This window comes from Lathamus discolor, chromosome W (genome assembly GCF_037157495.1).
Source record: "Lathamus discolor isolate bLatDis1 chromosome W, bLatDis1.hap1, whole genome shotgun sequence".
Taxonomy (NCBI): Eukaryota; Metazoa; Chordata; class Aves; order Psittaciformes; family Psittacidae; genus Lathamus; species Lathamus discolor.
This window is the reverse complement of record NC_088908.1, coordinates 25,155,116-25,181,960: the sequence shown is the minus strand read 5'-3', so window position 1 is coordinate 25,181,960 and position 26,845 is coordinate 25,155,116. Positions and strand designations below refer to the sequence as shown.

General features: G+C 44.1%; 1 protein-coding gene across 10 annotated transcripts in view; it reads left to right on the top strand.

Annotated features, from left to right (window-relative positions):
• Positions 1-26,845, top strand: part of LOC136004481 (core-binding factor subunit beta-like) — an 88,149-nt gene that overhangs the window by 43,676 nt on the left and 17,628 nt on the right. For 4 of the 10 annotated variants that reach the window (XM_065660999.1, XM_065660996.1, XM_065660995.1 and 1 more), the window contains one exon: positions 3,701-5,830. The exons of 2 other annotated variants lie outside the window; for them this stretch is intronic. In XM_065660999.1, coding sequence (XP_065517071.1) covers positions 3,701-3,858 — 158 coding nt within the window. In that variant the 3' untranslated portion in view covers positions 3,859-5,830. Of the gene's footprint in view, positions 1-3,700; positions 5,831-16,102; positions 16,260-26,845 lie in introns of those variants that run through there. 4 more of the 10 variants (XM_065661005.1, XM_065661002.1, XM_065661000.1 and 1 more) reach the window with 2 other exon arrangements.

Sequence of the window (26,845 nt, the reverse complement as noted above, 5' to 3'; positions counted from 1 at the left end):
TTGAAGCATTTGTATATTCCCCTTTGCCAAACTACTAGAAGAGAAGGGAGGAGGCTAAAGGAGCATCAGCAAGGCAGATGCTTAACTTTCACTATCTTTCTAAATCACGACACAAGGGGATAGAGTCAGTACTAGTGTTTCCTGTTTGCTATGGCTTCAGTATGAATGATCAGAGTTCAGTGTCAGGATGAGAAGTGGCTTTTTATTCAGTGTTCTGATCATAGTAGCATGATGCAAAATGGTCATGGTTTAAGCCCAGCTGGTAACTCAAAAACCATGCAGCTGCTTGCTCGCTCCCCCCCTCCTCACTGGCAGAGCATGAGACTCAAAAGTCCTCGGTTGGGGTAAGTATTACATAGCAACAGCTAAAAACATCAGTGTGCTATCTGTTGTTCTCTGACTAAAGCCAAAAACACCGCACTGCACCAGCTCCTAGGAAGGAGGAAAAATAATTGTTATAGCTGAACCCAGGACAGCATTACACTGTCCAGAGGGAGATTTAAACAGCCCCCAGTTGGTGAAATTAGAATACATTGCGAGTAACAGCCTGTGTTCAGTCCAGAAAAGCAGCAAGCAGGTGCTTCCCGCAGCTCTTCACTGGAGCAGCAGGTACAAAGGTGGATTTCAAGGGGGTGGGTAAAGAGAAGAGGTTAACTTGTGTTGCTGTGTGCAGACAGTTGTTTTTCTAAAGGTTTGTTTTGTATAGGCAAACTGTAATTTCAGTTTTTAAGTGATCTGTTTGAGCACACAGTTTGTCCTACTCTACTACTCTTGAGCTTAGCCAAGGATGTTCTTCTGATTGCTCCTTTTTTGGAGGTGGGTTGGATTTTTTCTTAGTTTTACAACATAATTTGTTCAACCAGGATCTTTTAAATGTCACTTTTCTATGTTGTTTTCATTTCCTATGCTACTGCCATGCACTCTATCTTGGCAGCACCATGAGTAAAGAGGCAGAGTGGTTTGTTCTTCCCTGAAACAGTCTGGTCTAGTGATCTGTCTGGTTGTGGGCTTGTGCTAAATATAAATTATGTTAATGGCTAAGCAGAGCCATTTTGTGAAACTGCATGAAATTCTCATTTGAAAATCCTTCATCGTGCTGTGGAATAAACAACAAAATTGAGTAGTAGAACTTTCCTATTCTTCAAAGTCTCTAGACAGTGAAATTGTCATTAAAAAAAAAGGGGGGGGGGTTAAGATGAACCTGCTAGTGTGTATAAATTCTCTATGTTTTGTCAAATATAACTGGCTTCAGAAGAAAATACAGTATTGCAATAAGGTTTTCTCTTTTCTTCTTTCTCCCCTCCTTATCAAACTGATTAATTTGGAATGAGTTTAATTGCTACTTATTGTATGTACATATTTACAGTATGTGCTTCCTAAACTGACAACAATATAAAAATAGTATAACCTTTAATCCAGGTTTTTGGATGAGAAAGAACCACGAACTGCTAATTCTTCATATGTGGTGGAGAGTGCAGAGTGGGTATATGCTTGTGTATGTAGAAGTATTTGTGTATGAACATCTATGTATGACCTGTTTATATTCAGGATGAATGCAGTGCAATTTAGAAAATAAAGTATGTGTATGAATATGCATTGCGTCAAAAGGCTCTACAATGTGGGTATAGTACAAGTAGGCCTGTAAGGTTATGACTAGATGGTTTCATTGCTTCACAAGAACTTTCAATAGCTGGTACTTCTGTAAAAATGCCATGGAATGCATATCCTGCAAAACCAATTTGTGCTGTACAGAGTCAATGCTTAGGGTAGTAGAGAGGAGATCAATCTTGCAAATCAGGCAACACTGTAATATAAGTGTCATCTTTCAGTCAGTGAAGGTTAGAAAGAGTCTGAGCAATAGAGGAATACTTTCTAGAGGTAATCAATATTAATGATAACCTTTATACCAGCTTTCAAACAATACTTTCTAAAAGGGAGCGTTTCACTTCCCTCCCCCCCCAAAAAAAAGTTTTCAAACTAAAGTAAAAAGTTTTAGTCTTTATTAAAGCTCTTGAGCTATGCACTTGCCATGTTGCTGCTTTTCTTGGTTCGATCTTAGTTCAGTTATCAATGTGACGGTACTAGAATCTGTAGCTTCATAATAGCTTTTAAACAAAGATGCAACTGCTGCGAAGATTTCAGGCAGGAGACCGCATCAGGACTGGTAAGCAAATTATGCTCCTTGGCCTGGTCATGCTCTATAGCTCTCTGTAGCTGGTGGTGTGAGAGCAGACTCTGAATATAACATGACTGATGTGTGTTTACGAGTACTCTGTTTTTAGGAAGTACATCATTGGAGGCTTAAAATCTTGATGGAGGTAGGTGCTTGTCCTGGGTTCAGCAATGGCAGTCGTTTTTCTCCTTCTTAATAGCTGGTGCAGTGCTGTGTTTTGATTTTTTGGCCTGGGAACAGTGCTGATGACGCCGATGTTTTTGGTTGCTGCTCAAATGTTTGGTCTTATCAAGGACTTTCTGAGCCTCATGCTCTGCCAGGGAGGAGGGGAAGCTGGGAGGAAGCAGAGACAGGACACCTGACCCAAACTGACCAAAGAGGTATTCCATACCACAGCACGTCATGCCCAGGATGTAACTGAGAGTTACCTGGAAGGGCTAGGGACTGCAGGGTTGGAGGAGGTATCGGTCGGTTCTCTGCTGGGGGGAGTGGGGCGAGTTGTTGGTCGGCTGGTGTTGAGGTGTTGTATTCTTTCCTCTTGTTATGTCCTTTATCATTATTATTATTGGTGGTAGCAGTAGTGGTTTGTGTTATACCTTAGTTACTAAACTGTTCTTATCTCAACCTATGGGAGTTGCATTCTTTTCGATTTTCCTCTCCGTCCCTCCAGGTGTAGGGGGAGGGCAAGAAGGGGGGGAGTGAATGGACGGGCTGTGTGGTTTATGGCCGACTTTGTTTAAAGCACGACAGTGCTAAATATTTTTTGTCTATGACCTTTATTAAGAAAATTGTTTATTTTGACATTCAGTATAGTTTCTCTTACTAAATTTGAGACTTTTCCATTTCTTGTTTATTTTAAGTAGTGATTGACATTATAATTAAAGATCAAGGTTACTTCTTCCCAGGTTCAAGTGAAAAGAAGAGGTGACTGGAAAATAGCTGTTATGGCCAGCAAACAACTTCCAGAGACTGGATCTGGTCCACAAAGTCTTATGCTGATAGCTATACCTGCTAGGAATGTGGTAAAAATCATATCCCCTACTGAGTGCCAGTGGGTTGTAGGTGCAATACGTAGTTATGATGGGGTCCTTTTGATGCTGTAGCTAAAGCTCTTCTGAAGAACTGAAGACTGAGAAGGAGAGTCTCTTCAAGCCCTGCAGAGACCTGAAAGCACACAGGGTGCTTTATCAGGCTGTGACTGTGACCAAAGTAAGTCCTATTATATGTAAGCTGTCATTCTTACTGTATTGTAGGGGCCTGGTTTTGGTGTCTTCAGTTCTGAGAAGGCTGAGGTTTTTTTCCACCCCTACTCTTCTACTGAATAAAGGTGACTGAAGTGGAGGCATGGTCAGCATTTTAACCGTGTTTAAATCTCTACAGGAGAGGTTCTAGCTAACCAGCAGCTTGGAGAAGAGCTTTCAGTTTGTTACTTTTCTTGATGTGGGTCTGCTTCAGCTTAGCAGGACTAACATGGAGAGGTGTGCTTGATTGGAACTGGTCATCTTTGAATGGTGCTCTCTGTTTCAGATTTTGTGGCTGGGTGTGTGTTTTGTCCTGTGGTTGTATACTTTTTGAAAAATATCTGCAGTGTGTTCTCAGGTTTGTATTTTGTTTTGGTGTTTTATTTAAATTATTTTCAGGAGGTTCACAGTTCTTCTAAGAGAATCCAAATGTTTACTGTTTAGTTTATCATACCCTGATTTTTCCCTTTTTTAGTAAATTATAGGTGACGTGCCAAGGCACATAATGCATCCGCTCTGTTTCAGCAGTATGGTGTTGCCAGAATGCAATTAAAGAATTGTAGTCGAGTTGTCTGTGGAGAGACTTTATTTTGGCTACTCCTTGTGACAGCCCTTCAAATTATCTCCCTCCTCATTAGCCAGTGTCCCAAGTTATATATGCAGTGCATATTGTTGTACTTGTGATTTTACTGCTTAGTATTCAGAGGTCCCAGTTTTGCCTGCTGGGGTATTTTTTAGGTGATTCATTGAGAGGAAGGGCCATCTTCATGGCAGCCCTGTCCATCCTCAGTAAATTTACTTCCAACTTTTTCAGCTCTGCTTTCTCAGAGCTATCATGTAAACCACATTGCGGTACTGTGTTTTGTTTTCCTGATGAACTTGTGGTAAAAGGAGTTAATTATCCTTGGGTATGTCTGAGGCCTCTGAACATGCACAGGAAGGGGCTAGTTACAGATGCTTTCTCAAAGCCAGCTTAAGGAGTTTGATTTGCACTGTGAAATTCATGATCAGCTGCAGTATCAGTCAGGATTGAGTGGGCAGAGGAGGATGGTGGTGTCTGACTGTCTTGGCTGCTGGAGGAACTGCTTGGGTGCCACCTTCCTTAATCACCATTATGCTTAGATTTGTTTTTCCTAAGTGCCCCAGTAAGAGATGCAAATGCTTCAGTGTGATCCTTGTCCAAAAGAGTCACAATCCTAAGTGAATGATTTGATGAATTGAAGCTATCTTAGTTAAGAAAATATTATACAGAGATTACTGCATCATTCTTTTGATAGGAATTTTAGTCTGCACCAGTTAGACTATATTTAAGTTTGGGAAAAGCTCATATATCACAGGGTTGAAGAGAGTATAGGTGTAAGAGCATTGAAGGGAATACTTCATGTGTTGGTATAACCTCAAGTCAAGATTATTTTGTTAGTAACTTTTCTGTTACTATATTAGTACTCCTATGTGTCCTGGGTTCAGCTGTAGCAGTCATTTTTCTCCTCCTTAGTAACTGGTGCAGTGTTGTGTTTTTGACTTCAGCCTGAGAGTAGTGCTGATAACAGAGTGATATTTTGAGTTGTTCCTAAGGAATGTTAACTCCAATCAAGGACTTTTCAGTCTCTCATGCTCTGCCAGTGAGGAGGGGCATGGGAAGCTGGGAGGAAGGAGACAGGACACCTGACCCGAACTAGCCAAAGTGGTATTCCATACCACAGCATATTGTGCCCAGTATATAAACAGGGAGGCGTTACCCAGAAGGCACAAATGGCTGCTCCGGGTCAGGCTGGGTATTGGTTGGTGGGTGGTGAGCAACTATATTGTGCATCACTTTTTTTTGTTGTTTGTTGTTGTTGTTTTGAGGGTTTGGTGTGTCGTCCGTCCCCCCCCTTTTAGTTTTATGTTCTCTCCCCTTGCTGTTTCCCTTATGATGGTGATTATTGGTGGTGGTGGTAGTAGTATTAGTTTTGTATTATACCTTAGCTACTGGACAGTTCTTATGTCAACCCCTGGGATTTAAATCCTTTTGATTCTCCTCCCCATCCCTCCAGGGATGGGGGGAGGAAGAAAGGGGAGGGAGTGAGCGAGCGGCCGCATGGTTCTGAGTTATCGACTGGGCTTAAACCATGACATTTCAGCATTCAACGTGGGGCATGAAGGGTTGAGATAACGACAGATCTGACCAGAGTGTGTCTAAACGTATTTGTGATAAGCCTTCATTGTTTCAGATTAATAGTCACTCGTCACAATGTTGATTTATTTGCTCTCAGAGTTGTTGTGCTTGGTCTCAGAGTTTCAGCATGTTGTACCATACTTATAGCCAGTATTTGCTGTTTTAGTGTTTATTGGCTGGGGGGCCTGGGCTAAGGTTATTGTTTTGCTCTACTTCATGGTGATGACTTGTAATACACTAGACTCATTGATCATTAAACTGGTCTGTCATGTGTTCTCACCGTGTTTATTGCCCCTATACTTTGGGAGGCATATAATGGAATTGCTGAGCAATTAGACAGCTTTTTTTTTCGTCCTCAGAAAGTCAACCTATGAAGGACATATTCCCTCACACCCTTTGCTCCCCCACCAGGCTATTTAGAGCAGCATTTAAGAATTCTAAAGGTTTTGGATGGCCTTTGGATACCCTTGAAACATGCCTGCTGCTTTTGCTGGGAATCAGCATGTTGCCACAAATACTACATGTGTTCTACCCACAGCCATACCACCTTGAGAACACCCTATTTCATCTGATTTCAAAAGTTAAGCAGAGTTGGGCTCAGGTCTTGTCTAGGATTAAACGATGATATGTGAGGACCACCAAGAAATTTTCCCTGAGGCTGGACTGTCATGAGTGGCAGGATGTGTGGGATTGTATGGGCAAGCACCTAGGCCAGTGGGCCCCTCCAGTGCTTGGGAACTTGACCCCTGAACAAGTGGAAAATCTAGAAAAACTAGTAAAACACTTAAATAAGGTGTACTCTTGTCCTGGCAATACCAGAGAGGGACAAATCATGGCAACATGCTGGGGCTTGCTCTACACCTATAGAACCCTGCTCAACACTATTCACCACCTTCAAGGGGAAAAAGATGCCTCTGTATCTGATGGCAAAGTGACAGACAATGCAGCTGCTCAACCCCCAAGCACGGCAGCCACTCCAAACCCACTGAAAGACACTGCAGCCATTCCAACCACAGTGACAGACTCCAGTTGAACCAAAGGACCAATCTGTGCCAATATCAGTTGCCCTATGAGCAAGGGTAAAAGCAAATGACAGGCACAAAGAGCAACCCATTCAGTGAAGAAAGATGAAGACCCAGTGCGTGTACTAGAGGGGATGACAAATGACCGAGAGTTATTAATACAGCAATCAGAGGAAGAGGTAATTTTTGGATCCTGGACCTTGACTGAGCTGCGGAATATGCAAAAAGATTACATCCATCTTCCAGGGGAGCACATGTTCACCTGGTTGCTCCGATGCTGGGACAATGGGGCCGATATTCACAAACTAGAAGGTAGGGAAGCCAAGCAGCTGGGATCGCTTGCTGGGGAAGGAGGAATTGACAAAGCACAAGAAACGAGCCCTCAGCCTTTGGAAGCGCGCCTCCTGGCAGCAGAGTGCATACCACAGTTTACTTTTACTTGGAGGGGCATCCAGTACACTTGGAATCATAGAATTATACAATCATAGAATAGTTGGGGTTGGAAAGGACCTTAAGATCATCTAGTTCCAACCCCCCTGCCATGGGCAGGGACACCTCACACTAAACCATGTCACCCAAGGCTCTGTACAACCTGGCCTTGAGCACCACCAGGGATGGAGCATTCACAACTTCCCTGGTGTCGTTGTTTAAACCGATCCACACAGCTCATCCACTCAGTCCCCCCCTTCTTTCCCTCCCTCTACTCCTGGAGGGACGGAGAGGGGAATCAAAAAGAATGCAACTCCCACGGGTTGAGATAAGAACAGTTTAGTAACTAAGGTATAACACAAACCACTACTGCTACCACCAATAATAATAATGATAAAGGACATAACAAGAGGAAAGAATACAACACCTCAACACCAGCCGACTGATAACTCGCCCCACTCCCCCCAGCCGAGCACCAACCGATACCTCCTCCAACCCTGCACTCCTCCAGCCCTTCCAGGTAACTCTCAGTTACCTCCTGGGCATGACGTGCTGTGGTATGGAATACCTCTTTGGTCAGTTTGGGTCAGGTGTCCCGTCTCTGCTTCCTCTCAGCTTCCCCTCCTCCCTGGCAGAGCATGAGGCTCAGAAAGTCCTTGGTAAGACCAAACATTTGAGCAGCAACTGAAAACATCAGCATTATCAGTGCTGTTCCCAGGCCAAAAAATCAAAACACAGCACTGCACTAGCTACTAAGAAGGAGAAAAATGACTGCTACTGCTGAACCCAGGACACCTGGGCAACCCATTCCAGTGCCTCACCACCCTTACAGTAAAGCACTTCCTTTTTATATCCAATCTAAATTTCCTTTGTTTAAGTTTTAACCTGTTACCCCTTGTCCTATCACTCCAGTCCCTAATGAAGAGTCCCTCCCCAGCATCCTTATAGGCCCCCTTCAGATCCTGGAAGGCTGCTATGAGGTCTCCATGCATCCTTCTCTTCTCCAGGCTGAACAGCCCCATTTTTCTCAGCCTATCTTCATACGGGAGTGCTCCAGTCCCCTGATCATCCTCGTGACCCTCCTCTGGACTTGTTCCAACAGTTCCATGTCCTTTTTATGTTGAGGACACCAGAACTGCACACAATACTCCAGGTGAGGTCTCACAAGAGCAGAGCAGAGGGGCAGGATCACCTCCTTTGACCTGCTGGTCATGCTCCTTTTGATGCAGCCCAGGATATGCTTGGCTTTCTGGGCTGCAGGCACACACTGCCGCCTCATGTTCATTTTCTCATCGACCAGCACCCCCAAGTCCTTCTCCACAGGGCTGCTCTGAATCTCTTCTCTGCCCAACCTAAATTGACTGGCTCAGGGGTAGAAGCAGCCCTACCATCTGCCACGGACTGATCCAGACTACACTGGAACAGGGGACAGCTCCTGAACACCTGCAGTACACTAACAACATTATCATGTGGAGTGATACAGTGGAAGACGTTTTTGAGAAAGGGAGGAAAATAATCCAAATGCTTCTGGAGGCCGGTTTGGCCATAAAGCAGAGTAAGGTCAAAGGACCTGCACAGGAGGTTTAATTTTGAGGAATAAATTGGCAAGATGGATATCACTAAATTCCCACAGGTGTGATCAGCAAGCTAACAACAATGTCTCCACCAACTAAGAAAAAGGCAAGGCAAGCCTTCTTAGGTGTTGTGGGGTTCTGGAGAATGCACATCCCAAATTACACTCTGATTGTAACCAGTGTCTATCACGTGACCCTGAAGAAAGATTATTTGATATGGGTCCCTGAGCAACAAGCCTTTCAACAAACTGAACGAGAGATAGTGTCGTGGTTTAAACCCAACCACAAAAGCTCGTTCACTCACTCCCCCCCCTTTTCTTTTTCTCCCTCTTTCTTTCCTTCCCCCCCTTGCCCCCGACCCTCCCCGCTCCTGGAGGGATGGGGAGGAGAATCGAGAGAATGTAACTCCCATGGGTTGAGATACGAACAGCCCAGTAACTAAGGTATAACACAAATCATTGCTGCTACCACCAATGATAATATTGATAAGATAAAATAACAAGAGAAGAGAATATGATACCACTGCCGAACGTGTTCGACACCCCCGAAGAGAGACCATGCCCTTCCGGGTAACTCCCAGTTACCTCCCTGGGCATGATGTACTGTGGTATGGAATACCTCTTTGGCTAGCTTAGGTCAGGTGTCCTGTCTCTGCTTCCTCCCAGCCTCCCCTCGTCCCCAGCAGAGCATGAGACTCACAAAGTCCTTGGCCAGAATAAACACTACTTAGCAACCTAGTGCTCACCAACAGGGAAGGGCTTGTGGAGAATGTGGTACTCCAGGGCAGCCTTGGGTGCAGTGATCATGAGATAGTCGAATTTGAGATCCCCAGGACAGTGAGAAGAGCATGTAGCAAGCTCACTGCCCTGGACTTCAAAAGAGCACACTTGGGCCTCTTCAGGAGCCTGCTTAGTAAGGATCCATGGGATATAGCCCTGGAGGGCAGGGGGTCTCAAGACTGTTGGTTGATATTCAAGGATCACCTGGTAGAAGCTCAAGAGTGCTGCATCCCAACTACAAGGAAGTGCAGCAGGAGGGCCAGGAGACCTCCTTGGATGGATAAGGAGCTGCTGAGGAAAATTCAAAGGAAAAAAGAGGCTTATAAAACATGGAAGCAAGAAGAGGCGGCCTGGGTAGAATACAGGGATGTTGTCCGGGAAGCTAGGGACCAGGTTAGGAAGGCTAAGGCCCAGTTAGAATTAAACTTAGCCAGGGATGTTAAGGATAACAGAAAGGGATTCTACAGGTACGTAGCAAACAAAAAACAGACTAGGGACAACATAGGCCCCCTGAGGAAGCTTTCAGGAGAACTGGCTACACAGGATTTGGAGAAGGCTGAGGTTCTGAATAACTTCTTTGCCTCGGTCTTCACTGGCAAAGGCTCTGATTGCACGACCCAGTTCTTAGAAGGTAGACGCAGGGACTGTGAAAATTAAGACCTTGGGCCCACTGTAGGAGAGGATCTGGTTCGAGACCATCTTAAAAATCTGAATGCGCACAAGTCCGTGGGACCTGATGGAATCCATCCGCGGGTCCTGAAGGAGCTGGCGAATGAAGTTGCTAAGCCACTGGCCATCATATTTGAAAAATCATGGCAGTCAGGAGAAGTTCCCGACAACTGGAAAAGAGAAATATAACCCCCATTTTCAAGAAGGGGAAAATGGAAGACCCGGGGAATTACAGACCAGTCAGTCTCACCTCTGTGCCTGGTAAAATCTTGGAGCAAATTCTCCTGGACAGCATGCTAAGGCACATGAATAACAACAAGGTGCTTGGTGACAGCCAGCATGGCTTCACTAAGGGGAAATCCTGCCTGACCAATTTGGTGGCCTTCTATGATGGGGCTACAGAATTGATGGATAAGGGTAAAGCAGTTGATATCATCTACCTGGACTTGTGCAAAGTGTTCAACACTGTCCCACACCACATCCTTGTCTCTAAATTGGAGAGATATCAATTTGATGGATGGACCACTCGGTGGATAAAGAACTGGCTGGATAGCCGCACACAAAGAGTTGTGGTCAATGGCTCAATGTCCGGCTGGAGACCGGTAACGAGTGGTGTCCCTCAGGGATCGGTGTTGGGACCAGTCTTGTTTAACATCTTCATCACTGACATGGACAGTGGGATTGAGTGCGCCCTCAGCAAGTCTGCCGATGACACCAAGCTGTGTGGAGGGAAGGGATGCCACCCAGAGGGACCTTGACACGCTCGTAAGGTGGGCTGATGCCAACCTTATGAAGTTCAACCATGACAAGTGCAAGGTCCTACACCTGGGTCGGAGCAATCTCAGGCACAGCTACAGACTGGGCAAAGAAGAGATTCAGAGCAGCCCTGCGGAGAAGGACTTGGGGGTGCTGGTCGATGAGAAAATGAACATGGGCCAGCAGTGTGCTCTCGCAGCCCAGAAACTAACCGTATCCTGGGCTGCATCAAAAGGAGCATGACCAGCAGGTCCAAGGAGGTGATCCTGCCCCTCTGCTCTTGTGAGACCTCACCTGGAGTATTGTGTGCACTTCTGGTGTCCTCAACATAAAAAGGACATGGAACTGCTGGAACAAGTCCAGAGGAGGGCTACGAGGATGATCAGGGGACTGGAGCACCTCCCGTATGAAGATAGGCTGAGGAAGTTGGGGCTGTTCTGCCTGGAGAAGAGAGGGCTGTGTGGGGTCCTAATCGCAGCCTTCCAGTATCTGAAGGGGGCCTGTGGGGATGCTGGGGAGGGACTCTTCGTCAGGGACTGTAGTGACGGGGCAGGGGGTAACGGGTTCCGACTTAAACAGGGGGAGTTTAGATTGGATATAAGGAGGAAGTTCTTTCCTGTTGGGGTGGTGAGACACTGGAATTGGTTGCCCAGGGAGGTTGTGAGTGCTCCATCCCTGGTGGTGTTCAAGGCCAGGTTGGATGAAGCCTTGGGTGGAATGGTTTAGTGTGAGGTGTCCCTGTCCATGGCAGGGGGGTTGGAACTAGATGATCTTGAGGTCCTTTCCAACCCTAACTATTCTATGATTCTATGATTCCAATTGCTAAAGAGATATTGTCAGTCTATGAAGGGGTTTGAGCTGCTTCAGAAGTGATTGGCACTGAAACCCTCCTGGCACCCAGGTTGCCCATGTTGGGCTAAATGTTCAAAGGCAGGGTCTCCTTTACAGATCATGCATGATACATGGAGTAAGTTGGCTGCACTAATTACACAACGAGCTTGAATAGGAAATCCTAATCATCCAGGAGTTCTAGAAGTCATCATGGACTGGCCAGAGGGCAAAGATTTTGGAATGTCACCTGAGGAGGAGGTGATGCATGCTGAAGAGGCCCCACCGTATAATAAACTTTCAGAAAGTGAAAAGCAATATGCCTTGTTTACTGATGGATCCTGTCATATTGTGTGAAAGCATCGGAGATGGAAGGCAGCTGTATGGAGTCCTCGATGCCAAGTTGCAGAAACTGCTCAAGGAGAGGGTGAATCGAGTCAGTTTGCCTAAGTGAAAGCCATCCAGCTGGCCTTGGACACTGCTGAACAAGAAAAGGGGCCAGTACTTTATCTCTTTACTGACTCATGGATGGTGGCAAATGCCCTGTGGGGGTGGTTGCAGCAATGGAAGCAGAGCAACTGGCAATGCAGAGCTGAACCCATCTGGGCTATTGCACTGTAGGAAGATATCACTGCCCAGGTGCAGAACCTGATGATGAAGGTGCATCATGTAGATGCTGATGTACTGAACAGTCGGGTCACTGAGGAATATTGGAACAACCAACAAGTGGATCAAGCTGCTGAGATTGAAGTGGCTCAGATGATTTTAGATTGGCAACATAATGGTGAATTTTCTTTAGTCTGGTGTGCTCATGGCACCTCAGGCCATCAAGGCAGACATGCAACATACAGATGGGCTCGTGATCGAGGAGTGGACTTAACAATGGACACTGTTGCCCAGGTTATTCACGACTGTGAAACGTGTGTTGCAGTTAAGCAAACCAAGTAGTTAAAGCCTCTTTGTTATGGAGGATGATGGCTGAAATACAAATATGGAGAGGCCTGGCACCTTGAATATATCACACTCCCACCGACCTGTCAAGGTAGGTGCCATGTGCTTACCATGGTGGAAACAACCACCCGATGGCTGGAAACATATGCTGTGCCTCATGCCACTTCCCAGAACACTATCCTGGGCCTTGAGAAACAGTTTTTGTGGCAGCATGGCACCCCAGAAGGAACTGAGTCAGACAATGGCTCTCGTTTCCAGAACAACCTTATAGACACTTGGGCCAAAGAGCATGGCATTGAGTGGGAGTATCATATTCCCTACTATGCACCAGCCTCTAGGAAAATTAAACAGTACAATGGGCTGGTAAAAACTACACTGAGAGCAATGGGTGATGGGACTTTCAAACATTGGGGTACACAGCGAAAGCCACCTGGTTGGTCAACAGTAGGGAATCTGCCAGCAGTGCTTGCCCCATCCAGTCAGAACTTTTGCATATTGTAGAGGGGGGTAAAGTTCCTGTAGTGCACAGAAAGAATTTGCTGGGGAAGACAGTCTGGGTTATTCCTGCTTCAGGTAAAGGCAAACCCACTCGTGGGATTGCTTTTGCTCAGGGACCCAGATATACTTGGTGGGTAATGCAGGAAGATGGGAAGTCTGATGTGTACTTCAAGGGGTTTTAATTTTGGGGTAAAATGCTTAATGAACTTAATTATATGCTGTTGCTTGCTATATAAGACTTGTGCAGCCCATCAGCTAGATGCCCGTTTTGACCGCTTTGGCCTTTGAAAACAAGGTTTGTGCTGTCATGATCAGCAGTAGAGAATGAAGTCATGGGAAAAGCCAACAGCAGCAGAACTGTCCTCAGGTCACCATCGACTGACCCTGAATTCCTTTTGATCAGCACTCCAAGAAAGAATCGACTTTGAAACCAGACGAGATCAGCAGTGACCAGATGAGTTCAGCGGTGTTGTCAGCGGGTGATAATTCAACACTACACACCGTCTCTCCTGCCCTGAAAGTCTGTTACAAGTGATGGAGCCTGACTACATGGACTGAATGAATTCAGCAACTTTATAGGGATTGGTCCATGGACTAAGGAATGATACTGCTCTCTTTGTGTGTGTGTGTGTGTATGAGACTAAAAGGAATGGTATATTGAAAAATAGGTGATTTGAGCATTATGTGGATGGTATGGAATAAGGGGTGAATACTTTCCTGAGTTCAGCTGTAGCAGCTATTTTTCTCCTTCCTTGTAGCTGGTGCAGTGCTATGTTTTCAACTTTAGTCTGAGAACAATGCTGATAACATGCTAATGTTCTTAGTTGTTGTTAAGTAATGTTTACTCCCTTCAAGGATTTTTTCAGTCTCATGCTCTGCCAGTGAGGAGGGGCATGGGAAGCTGGGACAGGATGCCTGACCTAAACTAGCTAAAGGGGTGTTCCATAACACAGCACGTCATGCCCAGTATAGAAACTGGGGGACTTACCCAGAAGGCCCAGATCGCTGTTCAGTCCAGGCTGGGTGTTGGTCGGTGGGTGGTAAGCAATTGAATTGTGCATCACTTGTGTTTTATTGTTTTCCTTTTCCCCTTTTATATTCTCTCCCCTTGTTATTTCCCTTCTCATTATTATTATCATTGATGTTGGCAGTTGTAGTTTTATTTTATACCTTAGTTACTGGACTATTTTGTCTCAACCCATGTGTTTTACATTCTTTTGCTTCTCTTCCCCATGCTTTCGGGGACAGGGAGAGTGAATGAGTTGCTGTGTGGTTTTGAGTTACCAGATGTGTTTAAAGTATGACAACCAGCAGTAGTAATGTGGTCCTGTTCAGATTTCTCCTGCATGTAGGAAAAGCAGATTGTTTCTTTTTGTTGGAGTATGACTGTTGTAGATAGAACAAAGCAAGATTTTCTTGCCCCTGTATACTTAAAATGCAACAGCAGTACTGGATGCATAAATGTAGTTGGTAGCAGTTGTGATATTTAAAATAACAAGGGTGCTTCCAAAACAAGAATGGCAATACAGCCACTAAAGAAAGGCAGGAGGGAATTGGGAACCTGTGGATTACTAGAGGGATTTATTGAATAATCTCTGTGTACATCAGAATGGGATCTTTGCACATGAAAAGAAAATGTCACTTTAAATCAGTATTTAAATGGGAGAAGGAAGTAATGGTTCTCTGGGTTAAGCTGACCAGTTGTGCTGGGAGTGTAAAATGAGGCAGATGCAAATGGTAGATGAGGAAGAAGTGAACAAAGAAAGGTTTACATTGGAGAAGGTGTTGGTGGCAGTATGTGCCAGAGGGTTAAGTCTGTTCCTGCCTCTTTCAACAAAATGACAAGCCTTTCAAAGTAGGGAGGTGGTCACTTGATTTGCATTTTTCCAGAGAGGTGGTGGGGTTTTTTTTGTTTTGTTTTGGGTTTTTTGTTTGGTTTTTTGTTGGTTTTTTGTTTTGGTTTGGTTTTGGGTTTTTTTTTTGTTTGTTTTTTTTTTTTTGGTGTTTTTTTTGCAGCTGGTGAAACTAATGGAGCTACATGGAATGTTTGTGTAATAAAAGTATCAGCACTGAAATGTCTTAAAAAACAGCTAGCATATATTAGATGTTCCCAGAATTGAAGTATTGCTTTAAAATTCCAGTGTATCAGTGTTTTAAAGTATTTACCTGCAGCATTTGTGTGTGCTACTTGAGGGCAGCCTGCATGTGTACAGGTAGGGGAAGTAGATAGTGATGTCTGATGACTGATATTATTATGACTGACCATCCTTAACTTCCTCTTTAAAATATCAACTCAAACTATTTAACAGAATCACTTATTTAAAGGAGAACTTACATTACTTTTTTGGTTTGTTTTGGGTTTTTTTTAACACAGGACTGTAATAAGTACTAGAGTTCCTCAGTTTTGTATTATTGCTAACTTTACAGGTGCACCAGTATGCTATGGTAAAACCACAAGTGTTAAAATGTGTGTCAGTCTACAGTTTACACTGTGCTGGTGTGTTATGTATATCATGTTATCTATATTTATATCATTTTTATTCCAGACAAACCTAAAGTAAATGTTTCTCACACAAAAATGCTGAGGGGAGATGTATTGGGCAGTGTTGTAACATACTCTGTCATTTAGCCTTTATCCCCACAACTCTTGATCCTGAAAATGTTTACAAAAAAGGTTAACAAGGAATTTTACAGAAAAGAAAATGTGTTTTGGAAGAAGAGACACAAAATTATTGCCTAACCATTCTGGAAGGCTCTTGCTAATGGCTGAAGTGATGTGCAAAAGCGTTTCAGTCTGGTTACAGGAGAGCCTCTGAGGCAGTCTGAGTGTGCACGTGTGTGTGCACACTCACTCCCCAGAGCGCCAGCCTTGCCTGCTCCCAGGCCAGATTGGTTACTGCTTGAAATGTGAAGTTTCTGCCTTAGAATTGTTTATGGTCTTGGTCATGTTAGTATGCTAAAGAAATTAACTGATAACTTCTAAATTCTTTCTTTTTGATCCTAAATATGTCTGTCTTAATGCAGGCAAGAAGACAACAAGACCTTAATCCTGGATCTAACATAGAAAGTGGCAATGATCTCAAACTACGTTAATCAAGAGTGGCAGGTGTACCATGGGTCTGCACCCATGCATTGCTTCTACTTGACAAAGCATTTAATAAAAGACCAGAAACTGTGATAACTGGGTATAGTATGGTCTCTTTCCTGACCTGCAGCAGTCAGAATCACCATGAACTGCCATAGTTTGCACTATGTTTGTGTTACAATACCTGCATTTCCCATTTTAAGCATGTAGCCAGTGGTAATTGTTTTTTTTTTTCTGTACAGACTTACTTTTGTTGGTACTATTTTAGTGAAATAGAAACTTATACAGCTATAAAACCATTTTCCTCAAACCTAATAATTATCACTTAAATAGGTCAAGATATTACAAATTTAAAGCTTTTTTCTGTTTTGTTTTTTGTTTGGTTGTGTGTTTTGGCTTGGTTTTTTTTTTGGAGGGGGTGTTGTTTTTTGGTGTTGGTTTGCTTTTTGGGTTTTTTTTTTCTTTGGGTGGGGTTTTTTGTGGGTTTTTTGTTTGGTTGGGTTTTTTTTTTCTTAATCTGCTTTTGGAATTTTGTACTTATTGTGCTCCTGCTTTTAGATATACATTCTTATCTTCCTTTTACTACTTCTAAATTTGCAAGGCTTTAAAACTGCTGACATTATTTTGCATTATTTCCAAGCTAAACCCAGTGAATCAGAGCTGTTGGAATCCCTTCTCAAACTTTGTGGGTTTTTAAATGTTATTTGTAGTATTCTTTTAACTGCTAACAATCCATTAGTTCCACTTTTTAAAGGATAAAATCTTAAAATGTAGTTTTAATGCATTAATAATGCATTCTGCCTCAGTATCTGTCTCATATTTTTATTATGATATCAAGCAAGTTTGGGTGGTGGTTATACCCCTGTATATAGTACTTTACTGAAACTCATAGGAAGTTGCAGGCTGGCTTCTGTTTTATTCAGGGATTATTTTTTTAACTAGTTCTTCAAAGGGATATTGCAACTCTACAATCAGATTCAACTGGGAGCAAAAGGTGATATGTATTAAGTCATGCTTAAGATAGCTGCTTTATAACTTAAGCTTTTTGTAAAGTGCTGAATGGTAAAAAGTTGAGACGAGGCTGTGTGCAGAGAATCTCATACTATGCATAAGACAATCTTATGCAACTTAAGACTACATTGCAGTATATATTGCATTTTCTAGCAGGTTAAGATTTAGAATGAATTTGTATGAATTATCTTGTTTTATTTGGGGTGATGGTGAATGGACATGTTCCAAATTTTTCATTGCATCCAATATTTGAAGAAAATAGATTGGAAATGTGATGTCATTTGGCTTTGTTAAAATGTTTTTCTTCCTGTGCAGCCTGATGAATTAAACTGTCACTGCAATTTTATTTATTTATTTTTTAAGTAGGTGATCTGACTTCAGTATTTTAAAAATTATTTCAAAGTTAAACACTGTATGGTATAGAACAGTTAAATCTTTATTAAATTCTATGATGAAGATAATTACATTCTTCACTAATTGCAAAACACTTGATACAAAAGAGGTCTTGCAAAAATGTAAGCAGATGTCAATGTGAAGGAGACTATGTTAATATGAATATTTAACATTCACATCAAAATGTCAATAACAGTAAACTGTGATAATGTCATCAAATAGGAATAATTTGATCCTTCACTTTAAATGTCATTCACTTGAAAAAGAACCTTTTTTCACTCTTTGACAACATATTCTTCTTGCTGCTCTTCCCCCAAAGAAAGAATTTTTCTGAAGTTTCTGCAATAAGTTAGGGGCACCTGCATGCCTCTGCATGTATCCCTAGCCTTGGAGCTCCTCTGCCATCTGTGTATTTTTTTATGGCATAGTCTGAAGGTGTATTTTAAAAGGCTTCCCTACCTTTTGGGGCAGTGGTTTTACACCATGAGTACACAGGAAATTATGCTATCAGATATTAATGTTATGTTTGTGTAAATACTGAACTTCCCCTATTATCATTTAACATTCTGCTGCTTTTGATATCTTAATGCTGGCATTAAGATCACAAGCTCTTACACTCTGCTGGTTAGTGCAGACTTTTTAAAGTGCATTTTAAGTTATTGATGTAATTTTATATTTTTCATAATTTTTATTTAAACTGAAGTTGCATCATCTTTCTTGAATTCATCTTCTGTAAGAGTTGCCTTAAGCTACAGGATTGCTTTTGCTACTTTCTGTTGTAAGTTTAACTTTCATAATAAACTTGTGTAGTGAAAACAAGTCACTGTAAATTTATTTCTGACATCTTGCCAGTCTGTACCCATGTGTTAGATGTTTATGGGGTGATTTTTCCAACCTACTGCTGAAGCAGGGCTGCCTTGGTGTCCATGTTAAAGCAATAGTGACATCCAGTGGTCATGGAATTAAGGTGAGGACCTCGTTTGGGGACTGTCCAGAGGATGTTCATGGCTCACAAAATCTTTAATATAAAAGCATATGTTGGGGGAAATGTGGGTGTGGGTTTTTTGGTTGTTTTTTTTTTCTTTGTTCCCCCCCCAAAAAAAAACCAAAACAAACAACCCAACTCTTGTGGGTTTTTATAAGTAATACACTCTGCTTACTGAAGGAGATATGATTTCCAAGTGACCCTAAGAAGTTTTACCTCATTGGGTTGCAAGTTGTGCACACTTTTCTAGAAGAGTGGTTTTTCTGGGCATGTTTTTACAGCAGCCATTAAATCTTATTAATTGTGTGCTTTGAATGAGGAAGAAAACTGGGTAGCTTGCATGTTGAAATTCAGGAAATGGGGAAACATGGTGAAGTCCTGTGGGGAAAATAGGAATGGTCTGTGCTACACCTGCAAACCTCTTGTGAAGCTGCAAAAATCTTAGGTGGTATAACTTCAAGTATGTAATATTGAACCTCAGTGGTGGTCATGTACTGAAATCACATAGGTGATTGCTTTGTTAATAACTTGAGACCTGCCACCTGCTTTGGAAGTGTTTGCATGTATTCCAGTTGTGTGGCCTGACAGGATCTTGGCAGCACTTCTGTTTTTTGGTTTGTTTTTGTTTGTTTGTTTTTGGTTTTTTGTTTGTTTTTTTGGGGGGTTGTTTTTTTTGTTTGTTTTTTTGTCTGTCTTTAGCCCAGGACCCCACTCTTATTACAGCTGTGCTCAGGAACCCATTCTGTGCATAGGAACAGGACCCCTTTCTGTCAAGCTACGTTCTTTTGTTACTATGTTTCCTATGCAAATAAGAGAATAACAAAAATGGCTTCAGGAATGAAAACTGCAGTGTGAAGTCAGAGCAGAGCCGATGTTTGAATAGGCCACATTTCTCATAATTAATTTGCCTGACATCCTGTCCTCACCCTGCTTCGACATGGAAATCCCAGGACATGCATATTCACCAGCTGCCACACAGCTCGGAGCTGCTCGGGGGTTAAGTAACTTTATTAAATAGCTTTCTCAATTAGAGGTTGAGATAAGTGAGTTTCCAGAATTGCCTTAGGCTCATTTCTTAAAGCTGGGGGGGGGAAACAATGTGGAAGAGTTGAGTGCTGCTTTGGCCAGTACTGTGAAGATTGGGTACCTTTAGGAGGGGATGAAGTGGGAAACAAGAATGTTTTTTGCTCAGCTGAATGCTGCTTACTTGGCTTGGTCCACAGTTTACCACAGCTGGTGAGGCTTTTGTGAAGTCTTTGTTGCTCCCCACAACTCTTCAGGTGAGTAATTGTCTTGGGGGACATAGGTTTTTCCAGTGCTCTGCTTTGCCTTACTCCATGCTGTAATTTTGTTTTTCACAGGAACTGGTGACCTTATCACCTTTCACTCTTCAGTCCTCTCTCTTTCCCATAGCAGGGGAAGGATTAGATTGAAAATAGGGAAACCTTCTAGAGCTGGAAAAAGTTTGTACTGGATAGCTCCTGTGTTTTCCAGCTGTTCTCCACTGCTTTGCTGAAAGAGACTGTCCCTACAAGCCTTGCCCACTTGCACCCCCAACCCTTTAAGCTTTTCCTATTTATACCATGCAAAAATCCAGCAAAGTAGAAAAATGAGCAGTGTAAGAGAACTAAAACATTTTGGCTGCTGATTGTACTTGGCCTTAACAGCTTCTCCTATAAGTACATTGCTAGTGAAGCACAAAGTTGGGGTAATAGTGCTGCTGCTGGAGTACTTTTGGAGGATTTCAGGGCTTTGGCCCTTTGCAGCAGGGATGCAGATTGTGGCTCTTCAGGTTGTGCTCCCTGGGGAGAACTGGGATGTGAAGAGCTCAGGTCTGTACAGGAGGAAGTAAGCAGTTCATGGAAAAAGCCATGTGAAGGTGGTTGGGCTTTGCCTTTGAGAACTGAGCAGATACCTGAGCACATCAGGTTGGAAAAGGGAAGGGGGAACCTGCAGGGGCAGGCATTCCCAACAGCAACTCTTTCCTTCAAGTCTAGCAGGCACTGTTGTGTCTGCCCTCACTTTAGGCTGTCAAAAATCATTGTGGTTCTTGGCTTGAGTGGAAGATCAGGGGACATGCAGTACTGAGGGCTCATACATAGCGCAGCAGTTCTGGGTACCAATTAGTGGATTTGTTGTAGTCCACAGATTTGGGAGGATATTTGAGGATGCTCAGCCCTGCATGTGGACTGCCTGTGGTCCAGCTCCAGGTCATTTGCTGTAGCTGTGTTTGAGGACAGGGGCCAGAGTGAGGAGGAAAGGGAGGGATAAGCAGTGTTGCATGCACAGACTGCTCTTAGCTGCCCTGTGCTTGCCTTGTGCTTGAGCCAGAGCTGCTGCTGCCTCTGAGAGCCCCCAAGCCCCTTTCTGGTAGGGACATCCCCAGCTCAGAGTGGCTCTGTGGATGTTCCCACACAGAGGAGAGGACAGATCCTCTTTCTGGTTCTGCTTTGCAGAGCACATCTGGCATGCAACTGCTGGGACCTGGTGTCAGTGGGACCATGGGGTGTGTGACTGAAACCACCAACTGTGGCGTAGCAAGTACAGACCCCAGTTCTGGTGAAATCTGAAATCTTTTATTTCACGTCTCGCATCCCTTTTATAGTCTACTAAGTGCTAAGCAGTAACTTTCCACTCTTTTACTCCCTTTTTGTTGAGGGCTTTTTAACAAGCAACGGGCACGTGAGCGATCCAGGGCTCTTGCCTTTGGTTAGAGTTCATAGTGAGGATTAATGGCCTAGTTCCGGTTACTTCAGAGCAAAGTTTTGGCCACGTATGCAGAAGTTCTGCAGGAGGGAAACAACTCCTGGATGCTGAAGAAGGGACCCATCAGCTAGTGTTGCTCCCGGATGCTGAAGAAGGAACCAATCAGCTGTCTTTGCATTATGTGTAGAAACCAATCATTGTAAATCTTAAGCGCGGGACCAAGCTTGGAAGCTATAAAAGGCAGTGCTCTGAAGTGAATAAAGGTCAGTTTCTGATTACATTAATCAGTGTGCTGTCCATTGATCTTCCGCAAATGGCGCCCGAACAGGGACCCTCTTGCTGTTGCTTGACTAAGCGAAGAAGACAGCTGGAATAGGAGGGGAGCGGAAAAGCCGAACGAAGGGGTTGCTGTCCCGACAACTGAAAAAAGCAGAGTGCACTCTGAGGTATCCACGCGGAAAAGGAAGCGTGAAGAGAGGGAATCTCACCCTGATCAGGTGAGCGGTCAGGGAGGAGATGGGAGTCCCACTGTCAAAAGAAGAGGCAGCAGTAGTAAAGCTCCTCCAACATATCCTTTCTAAGAGAGGACTAACATATGATGATGGTACCTTAAAAGCCCTTTTAAAATGGGCTAAGGACTGGGAGCTGATTTTGGGAGTGGGTGCAGCTTTTGAGCTACACACCTGGGATCAGATTGGATCCGCTTTATGGGAAGAAATTAACAAGGGAACCAAGGAGGTTCATAAATTAGCTGCCTTGTGGCAACTGATTAAAGAAACTTTAGAAGAAATGAAAAGAAAGGGCAGCCACTGCGTCTGCGTTCGCTGCGCGTTCGCCAAATTCCTTTGGGACAGAATCTACTTCAAATGAACTATTTTCTCCGATATCAGTGCCTGGACCGGCGCCGGAACAAGCCTTAATCGTAAACCCCCTTCAACCATCACAATCAACAGCTCCTGAAGTGAAGAAAAAAAAAAAAAGTCATGGACCCATTGCCCCCACCCCTCCCGAACCTCCACCAGTTGCTGCCACGGCTGCGAAGACTGAGGACAGAGATGAAGATGACCCTTTTGACCCGAGGCCTATCAATCTGGAAAAGAAGTCTCATTTATATCCCCCAGATCCTCGTGATAAATGGGCAGCTGTAGAGGGAGAAGCGAGATGGATGGGGGATGCAGATGTATTGTGTGCTTTCCCTGTGATATATGTGCTGGATCAAGACCCGCGGTGGGAAGGTCTCTCGTATGCTCTTATCAGGGGTATCGGGCAGACTGTGGCGGACAGTGGACTTGGGGCCCCATATACAACTCATTTGATACAGTCTCTCTGTGATACTCATGTACTAGAAGTTGGGAAATATGTATATGATTCTATTGACGCTTGGAAACCTTTATAGATATTGCTGGCCACTTCTTCTGACGTAGGCTGGCTACCTGTGCCGGAATGAGTGTGCATTTTGGTTAGTATAAAAGCCCAAGCCTCATGCAATGTGGGGGAGGCAGAGCCTCTGAGAGGACGCTCGCTGAGCTTGAGCCTGCTACCTCGCACTGCAATGATGCTTCTCGGAGCTGGTTTCCTGATAGTCTTCACAGGGTCCTTGTGCCACGTTCTGTATGTGGGACTGTGTAGTGGGAGTAATGATTGTCTGGATTTCGTGTTTTAAATATTGTAGTTGTGTGGAGTGTGCTTGTGGGATCCCATACGTGTGTGTGTGTGATGAGGGCAGATGGTGTTCTGTGTGGTTTTTTTTTTGTTGTCGGGTTCATGTAAAAGTTTTTAACAGGTAGCAGTTTAACATTTTGGGCAAGAAAGGGTTAATGCAAAAGTGTGGTTGCTGTCAGGTGTATATGGTTGCTGCTGAAGCAGGCAGGCAGCTGTAGCTGCTGCGGACTAGGTAGGCATTTGTAGCTGCTGCCGAGCAGGCCGCTGTTTGTAGCCGTGCAAAGCAGGGTGAACAACTTTGGAAAAAAAAAACCAAAAAACAAACAAACAAAAAAAAAACCAACCAAGAAACAAAAACCAAACCTCTCCATCTATTCAAGTATTGAGGCAGTTTGTAGAGACACCACAGACAAAGCCTAAAGAGCACCTGCAACAGAGTGGGTGCATCGTAGAAGCCTTGCTTAGTGTGTTTAAAGTAACCTGGGGGTGAATCACAGAATCCCAAGGGTTGGAAGGGACCTCAAAAGATCATCTAGTCCAACCCCCCTGCAAGAGCAGGGTAACCTACAGTACATCACACAGGAACTTGTCCAGGCGGGCCTTGAATATCTCCAGTGTAGGAGACTCCACAACCCCCCTGGGCAACCTGTTCCAGTGCTCTGTCACTCTTACAGTAAAGAAGTTCTTCCTGATGTTAACGTGGAACTTCCTATGTTCCAGTTTACACCCATTGCCCCTTGTCCTATCACTGGATATCACTGAAAAAAGCCTAGCTCCATCATCCTGACACCCACCCTTTACATATTTGTAAACATTGATGAGGTCACCCCTCAGTCTCCTCTTCTCCAAGCTAAAGAGACCCAGCTCCCTCAGCCTCTCCTCATAAGGGAGATGTTCCACTCCCTTAATCATCTTTGTGGCTCTGCGCTGGACTCCTTCAAGCAATTCCCTGTCCTTCTTGAACAGAGGGGCCCAGAACTGGACTCAATATTCCAGATGCGGCCTCACCAAGGCTGAGTAGAGGGGGAGGAGAACCTCTCTTGACCTACTAACCACACCCTTTCTAATGCACCCTAAGATGCCATTTGCCTTCTTGGCTGCAAGAGCACATTGCTGGCTCATGGTCATCCTCCTATCCACCAGGACCCCCAGGTCCCTTTCCCCTTCGCTACTTTCCAGCAGGTCAACCCCCAACCTGTACTGGTACATGGGGTTGTTCTTCCCCAGATGCAAGACTCTACACTTGCCCTTGTTAAATTTCATCAAGTTTCTCCCCGCCCAACTCTCCAGCCTGTCCAGGTCTCGCTGAATGGCAGCACAGCCTTCTGGTGTGTCAGCCACTCCTCCCAGTTTTGTGTCATCAGCGAACTTGCTGAGGGTGCACTCAGTTCCCTCATCCAGGTCATTGATGAAAATATTAAACAGCACCGGTCCCAGCACCGACCCCTGAGGGACTCCACTAGTCATAGACCTCCAGACCTCCAGCTAGATTCTGCACCGTTGACCACAACTCTCTGCCTTCTTCCTTTCAACCAGTTCTCGATCCACCTCACTACTTGATCGTCAAGCCCACACTTCCTTAGCTTATCTATGAGGATGCTGTGGGAGACAGTATCAAATGCCTTACTGAAATCAAGAAAAACTACATCTACCGCTCTACCATCATCCAACACTTGGAAGAATAGATCGCTTAAAACAAGAACTGCTAACTGAAAAAGCTAGAGGGGTAGTGCAACCACAAGCTTTATCAGCCGTCACCTAAGCAGCATCAGGGTGGCAGAGAAAGAAGAAAGAAAAAAAAGGGTAATGATGCAGCAAACTCCTTGAATGTTAAAAATGTGCAGTTTACTTCTGCAGCTGCTTTACATTCTTTTGCATCAGAATGCCTCTACTTCAAGGAAGCACTTTAACCTATCTACTTCTCAAGAACTGATAACCCGGAAGAGGGGGTATATTTGTGTCCTCCTACCTACAGGTCCATGGCAGCTGCCTGCAAAGTTTGTCAAGCCTTGCCATGAGTTGGACAGACAAGTGGAAAAACCCAATGCCTCAGCTACAGGAGCCGACCGTGAATACCACAAGCAGAATCAGAGAAAAATGAATGATTGCAAAACATCACTTGGAGGCAACTGAAAAGTAACAACTTGAATAAGTGTACTTGTAAAGTAGCTATTATTAGAGGCTGCGATTTTGTGTATAAAAGCACCTGTATTTACTAGCCAGTTGCTAATACGAAACTACACCTTGTATGGATTTGTCACTTGCAAAAGAGATGTTAGAGCATGCAAATTTGCAGCAGCTGCTAGAAAATGCTAAGGCAAAAGCTAGAAAGATTCTAATATGACGGTAGTGTTATAAAGCAGGTAATGGAACAAATTAAGAGGGTGGGAGAACTCCACTGGTAAGAAATTTCTTTGGCTAGTCCCTCGCTGCCATCAGCATCTTCAACATGCTGCTGCACCCTGTAATAGTTACTCTGCTAATGTAAATCTGTATGTGCTTTGCCATAGTAGTGACTTGTTACTGGATGAAGCAGGTGAAACTCTGCATTGACAACAAGGTGCAAGGACTGAGGTTGGCCAAATGCCCGCTACCACAGTCAAGGGCAAGACTGGGTTGGCCTCTGTGTTTGCCACCAAGAAGAACCTTTAGCTCCACTGTTGGCTGCAACCCAACATATATATATATATGACCTTTCTCTGTTAGCCACTTCTCCACACATCAGTCTGTTATCAGCATTGTTCTTAGGCTAAAGTCAAAACCACAGCACTGCACCAGCTATTAGGAAGGAGAAAAATAACTGCTACAGCTGAACCTAGGACAGGAGGCCACGAGGATAAGGAAGCTGGAGCACCTCCCATATGAAAACCCCGCCCACCAGCCGTGGTTGAAGGGGAAATGTGTCGGCTTGGGGAAGGGGACAGAGGGGTTCGAATCCCGCTTAAGGAGACTCAGGGTTGTCTTGCAGGTGGTGGGTGCAGCCCCACTGCCACCCCCTGTCCTTGTCACCAGACCCACAACACCAGCCCTGATTACACTCTGCCACAGCCTGCCACGTTACATTAGGACCTTGAGAGTGTGCATAAGCACTGAGATCATTCAGTAAACACAGTGAGAAAGACCATTGGCAAACACCAGAGACCCCCACTCAGCAAGAAAGCGCATGCTTAATTACGATGCAGATATTATAATTAGTTCCTGGAAAATATGTAAATATGCATGAGTATGCTAAATATATACCTGCTGCTGGCAAGTAACAGGTGCACTCACCTTTGCGAAGCTATTCGCATGTGCACCCAGTGCTGCAATAAAGAATGCTGCTTTCTAAAAATCCAAATTGAGCCTTAGAAAGTTTCTCCGACTTTTACAGTAACACTACTACCACCAATAGTAATAATGATAAGGGAAATAACAAGGGGAGATAATATAAAACTAAAAGGGGAAAAGGAAAAGAACACAATAAACACAAGTGATGCACAATATAATTGGTCACCACCCGCTGACCGATATCCAGCCCAAACCGAGCAGCAATCTGGGCCATCCAGGTAACTCCCCCCATTTATATACTGGGCATGACGTGCTGTGGTATGGAATACCCCTTTGCGTAGTTTGGGTCAGGTGTCCTGTCTCTACTTCCTCCTGGCTTCTTGTGCCCCTCCACGCTGGCAGAGCATGAGACTGAAAAGTCCTTGATTGGGGTAAGCATTACTTAGCAAGAACTAAAAACATCAGTGTTGCAGCAGGGAGGAATCAACACGACCATTGTGATCAATAAGCACGATTCATTTATTGGGCTTCTACCTTCGGTTAATATAACAGTGAATATGCAAATACTAGGCACTTGATTGGTTCTGGCACAAATAAGGCATTGCGTAAGCTCTACACTTTTGCAGCTACACCGTGCACCCCCCCACCATCCTCTTTC